Below are 5,692 nucleotides of genomic sequence, written 5' to 3'. Positions count from 1 at the left end.
TGTGTTTGGAAGTTGTGAACCTGTCTGATTGGGAAAGGGTTGGAGAGAGCCTGGGGAGGAATTGGAATCTCCAGGCGTCTTTAGCATCCGAGGGGATGCTGAGTGTAGGGCAAACAGTAACAACCTACACATTGGCACCTACAAACTGCACTTGGAAATGAAAGATCTTAATAGGATGCCTCTGAGGTAAGTGGCATCATACTTTTCACTTGATAATCTTGGACACGGGTCAGAAAAATCAAACTGGCTTAATGAAATTGCATGTAACTGAAAATGCCAGATGTAGATAGTCTTTAGGATTCATCCAGCAACTCAGACATGGTCTTAGCATTCCTGTTTTTCTCTGCCCTATCTACAGTTGTGACTTCATCCTCAGGCCCCACAAAGTGGCTTGTCCCTTTGTGTAGGAGTAGAATGCTGCCATGATTCCAGACCTGTCATTCTCACACAGTGCCGACCAGGAAGAGAAAGGGAACCTTCCCAGGCTCTCAGGAGAGAGGAATCCTTTTATTCACAGAAACCCCAGTAAGCATCTCCTGTCTCATTGGCCTTGATGGGGTTCTGTGCCATCCCCAAACCAGTCACTATAAAGCCAGTGGTGACAAGGCTGAGATGGGAGAAGTGGCTTCTCAAAGGAAATGTGGGGTACTAGTAGGAAGAGAAATGGATGCTGGTTGTCCAAGAGAATTGTCATCCACTGCCCAAGATGCAGAACTAGTAAGTGACCTTGTCCACACTTGTGCCTACCCATTGGGTTCAGACAAACTGTTGAGAGGCCGACATGGCTTTCGCCTGATGTTGCTTGGCCAGTCTCTAAGGAAGGCAGTCATCACTATCCTGGACCCCATCCCTTGTGCTGAAGTCCTCCCATCCAGGGCTCTGAGCTTGCTTTTCTGTGGTTTGGAGCCAGTGTCCATAGCCAAGCAGTGCAAGTCATTCTGGAGTCTAGCCCATGGGGCATTAACAAGTGTTAATGTGTGTAACAAGTGTTTTGTGTACAAAGGCAGTGGGCTGGTCCTTCATCTCTTTGGCCTTCCATGTACTTGACAAATGTTCACTGTCCACCCCCCCCCCAATGGGTCAGATCACTGGCTAGGGCCCCAAGGGAGTCCACCTTGCCCTCTGGGGGGGTGCATACTCCAGGATGGATCTGGAGGCTCAGAACTATCTTATCCTCTGGGCCAGAGGAAACGGAAGGCTTTCTGGAGGAGGTGGCAAGGACTTTCAGGCAGAGAGTGGACATTAGGTGTATTGACCTCCACAGGCCACAAGTTTGAAAGCAAAGACCACAAGGGCACAGGTGCATTTGTAGATCAGGGCTGCAGGGGCTGGGCCATCCAGGCTCTTATCCAAGTACAGACCCTGCACTTCAGACTAGAGTTCACATTTGTGAGATATTTGGTACAGAGCCAAGGGTAGCCCCTGGGCCTAGGAAAAAGTGTCTACCTTTCAGCCTACCAGCCCAGGAGGACCCAGCTGGTTTGGGGGAAACCAGGCAGATCCCATTTGCTCCCTGGTTGGCAGCATCTGAGACCTTCCTTTGCCCAGATCCTTCTACTCTGACCTTGTTTCTTAACTTTCTCCACATAAGTATTATGAGCACCTCCGTGTGCCAGACAATGACCAACTGTTGCTCCCAGTTTTAAGTCTGGCCAGTCTTTGCAAGGGATACCTCTTGAGTCCTCTGTCTATTCCTGAGTAATTTATCCGTGCAATGCTGCAAGTGTCCTACAGCTGCCCGAAAGCGGCGATAAGTGGGCGTCGGGTGACTCCCATTTGCCCACCTCAGATGCGGAGAATGATAATCACCTGGCGTGGTGGCTGTGATGGAAGGTTCTATTTGTATGTGACCAGGGGTTGGGCCTGATCCCTGATGCCTGCTCCGGGCTGCTCCCCTAGACTTAACCGCCAGAGCTCTACCAATCGGGGGCCAGTTCTGTCTGGCGCCCGTGGTTGCATTTCCACCGGGTGGTCCCCTGCCCCTTCGCCTGGCCTACAGGCCCCTTGCTCCCCGCAGCCCGGGACCCTAAAGAATCACATCCGGAATGAGGGGACACGAGAGGCGGAGCGCGACCCGGAGGAGGAGACCGCGCCTCCCCGCCTCCCGCCCGCGGCCCTGCAGCAGCCGCCACCAGCCTGTAGCCACCTAGCTGCCCCTCTCGCGAAACCCGCCGTGTCGCCCGCGCGTCCCAAGCCTCCCCAGGCCGGAGGCTTCCGCAGGTGATGGCGGACCAGGGTGTGGAGGGCCTGGAAACCGCCGCGCGCATGCCGCCCGGCCTGGCGCAAGAAGGGGGCGCGCGCCCGGCCCCCGCGACTGGGGCCCGAGAAGCCAGAGGATGCGGACACCTCGACTCCGCAGCCAACCCCGGAACCGTACCGGCTGCCCTTGGGTATCGGGAAGCGGCCTCCGCGGCGATTGATCCTAGCCTGGAAAACGGTCTTGTCGGGGACGCGGCCCCAGAAACCTGTGGCGCAGAGCGGTGCAGAGCTCAAGCTGGAACCGGTGGGAAGGCCGAGGAAGTGACGAATGAAGGCGCCATCTTCATGGAGGAGGTGGAGAGGGAGGTGCAAAAGCAGCAGGTGGAGGTGATGGAGGTGGGAGTGGAGGTGCAGGAGGCCCCGAGGCCTCTAAACCTTGATGGCCCAGTTGTGAATCCACTGGAAGCCATCCAGTGGGAGCTGGAGGATGTGAGTGCCCAGGCGGACAGGGCCTACCTGCAGCTGGAGCGCAGGTTTGGGCGCATGTGCCGGTTGCACCTAGCCCGTAGGAGCTTCATCATCCAGAATATTCCTGGCTTCTGGGTCACCGCCTTCCTGAACCACCCGCAGTTGTCAGCTATGATCAGCCCGCGAGATGAAGACATGCTCGGCTACCTGGTGAATTTGGAGGTGAGGGAGCTCAGGCATGCCAGGACGGGCTGCAAGTTCAAGTTCCGCTTTTGGAGCAACCCCTACTTCCGGAACAAGGTGATCGTGAAGGAGTATGAATGCAGATCCTCAGGCCGGGTGGTGTCAATCGCAACTCGCATCCGATGGCACCGGGGCCAGGAACCCCCTGCTCTGGTACACAGGAACCGGGACACTGTCCGCAGCTTCTTCAGCTGGTTCTCACAGCACAGCCTCCCAGAGGCAGACAGGGTTGCCCAGATTATTAAAGAGGACCTATGGCCCAACCCCCTGCAGTACTATCTGCTGGGGGATAGGCCCCACAGAGCCAGGCGAGGTTTAGCAAGGTGGCCCACAGAGGCCCCTTCTAGGCCCCATGGGTTCCAGTCTGGCTAAGTCCTGCCCTGGGACCAGGCCGCTACATAAGACTCCCTTCTATCTCCTGTGGACCTGTGCTTAGGCCAGCGATAGCACTCTATCTGCTTTCTCTTCCGTGTATTCTGGACTTTCTGTATGTTCAGTAGACTTGGGTCCAAGATTGTGGCTTGCATGGCCAAGTTCTTCTGTTTCCATGTGGCCTTCATGCATCATGGGACTGTCACATGCGAGTGTCTACCCAAGCACCCAGTGCCATGGACGTGTACTGCCATCACCTTCATGGCCTATCTTTGATCATGGCCTTCCCACCCATTTTTGTGATGGGCACCCACAAGTCATTGCTGGGAGAACCAGTGCCTCTTCAACGCCTACTACGTCAAGGCCACAACATGCTGGGCTTCATATTTATACTAGCCCACACATTGACTGCGGCAAGCGGAGTCTCATCACCCGTGATGAAGTGGGCACATTGTGCTGGCTGTCAACAGACTTGGACATTCCAGGGCCTCAGAGCTTCAGGATCACCGGCCAGGCTACTGGACTGTTGGGCATCTGGCAGAACGGGCAGAGCCAGCAGGTGGCTGCTGGGCATGAGTGAGGTCAAGGACACGAAGCCTTTGGGATCATACTGCTCCTCTTACCCATGTTGGTCTACCTTGCAGCCTGCTACCTGCTTGTGAAGGTCTGTGCTGTACCCTACCAATGTCTGGCCATCACTGTTCTCATGAGTTTTGCCCAGGCTGCTACCAACCCTGTTGAATGCTCCCAGAAGCTGTCAGTGGACCCAGGTGGGCCACTGCATAAGAGGGCCCCCAAACCCTAGGAACTCTGCTGCACTGGCATATCTGGGCATGTGTTCAAGGCAGGGGCAATGACGGGATCCCTTCCAGAAACCTTTATGAGCACCAGTCAATGAACTCCCATGGGATCCAGCTCTCTCGTCTCCACCTGTTGTTAGGCTGTCGGCTGGGGATGCTGGAGAAGGGGTGTTTCTGGTCATGGGGCCTTTCTACACACCTGCCCAGAGCTCACATCTTTCTTTCCATTTTCTTTAAAGTGACAACTCAGAAACAGAAACAACTGAAGCAGCATGTTTTTTGGGTTTTTTTGGTTTGTTTTTATAAATAGCTAGAGACAGGCTTTCTTATTGAATTTGCCTCTGTCTCCAGAGAAGGAGGGATGGTTCATAGAGTGCCAGTGCTGTCTTTGTTCCCTGTGCTCCCATGTCCTGCCCCCTTCAGTAAGGCCCAGAATCTTCAAAGGGGGACAGTACAGGGCTGCTGAACAGAGAGACCAGGAGGTCTGGGTTCCCAGGGGTAGGGACAGTTCATTATTTTATGCGGTGTTCTCTTAGACTAACTTTAGCCCCAGCTCTACTTCATTCACCAGGTCCAAAACCCGTCGTGGGATCCTGTAGGTACTAGAGCCTAGCTGCCCCCCACCCCAAATTCCCCTTCCCAGGCTTTCGGGGCTGTCTCCATCTCATTTGGGGGATGACCATACCCAGGCCCCTTCCCATGGAAGTCCTTGTCTTTTCTGCCCCCCAGGACCTGGGAAGGCCTTGACACAAAATAATGGTGGGGGTGGGGTGGTAGAGGGCTGTTGCTCTCAGGCCGGTAAATGCAACAGAAGCCAGAGCCAGCTGGAAAGGCAGGGAGGGATGCCTGAACCCGTGGAGTGGAGGGAAGTGAGCCCCCTGGTTGTTCCTAACTTTTCTGATTCATCAGGTTTTTAAATTAGAACTAATAACACTGCAACTTCACAGGTTTTCTCTATCCAGGCATGACCCTGTGTTTGTAGAACGTTAATGCTCTGTTTTTAATTTCACTGCTTTTAAGTAAGACTCTATGCATTCTCTTCTCCATTTCTAGCAACTGGGGAAATTGAGTTGTCCAGGCCTGCTTGCTGCTTTTAGTTGAGAACATTTACAAGAATGTCATTGTAATTTTTCAATGCCATTTGGAACCTATGTGGCCATTCATGATTGTTATCAGGTTGCCGTGGCCTGTTAATATAACCCTGTACTTAGTAGTTTGAGTATGGTAGTATTGTAAGACTTAAATGGAAATTGTTACCATGTTCTGTGAGGATAACCTCCAAAAAGAACTCTAAAACGCTAATGATCTTGATTCTGTGCTCCAGTGGCCATGTTGTAGTCAACATCATTGTAAATGACATCTCTGCTTCTAAACAGTGAAATATTCATGAGGTGGCTTTGTCCAATCAGAAGAGGATTGATGGCACTTTTGTCTTCTATATGCATGATGAAAAATAAAAGCCTTTTCAGTCTGGGGAAAAAAACAACTCAGGTCATGTTACTCCCCCATCTCAAACCCTCCACTGGCAGAAAAAAAATCCTAATTCCTCATCGTGGCTGACAAAGCCCAGCATTTTCTGGTCTATTCCGACATCTCCCATCCATCTCTCC

General features: G+C 53.0%; 1 protein-coding gene across 1 annotated transcript; it reads left to right on the top strand.

The window, feature by feature from the left end:
• Positions 1–98: 98 nt before the first annotated feature.
• On the top strand, positions 99–5,493 carry LOC109384425 (putative testis-specific Y-encoded-like protein 3). The gene has a single exon (XM_019645760.1). It carries the CDS (start codon positions 2,224–2,226, stop codon positions 3,280–3,282), a length of 1,059 nt encoding a protein of 352 aa, XP_019501305.1. The 5' UTR covers positions 99–2,223; the 3' UTR covers positions 3,283–5,493.
• The last annotated feature ends 199 nt before the right edge of the window (positions 5,494–5,692 follow it).

Source organism: Hipposideros armiger, unplaced genomic scaffold (genome assembly GCF_001890085.2).
Source record: "Hipposideros armiger isolate ML-2016 unplaced genomic scaffold, ASM189008v1 scaffold_94, whole genome shotgun sequence".
NCBI lineage: Eukaryota > Metazoa > Chordata > Mammalia > Chiroptera > Hipposideridae > Hipposideros > Hipposideros armiger.
Note: the sequence above shows the minus strand (reverse complement) of the source record. Positions and strands in the feature narration are given on the sequence as shown.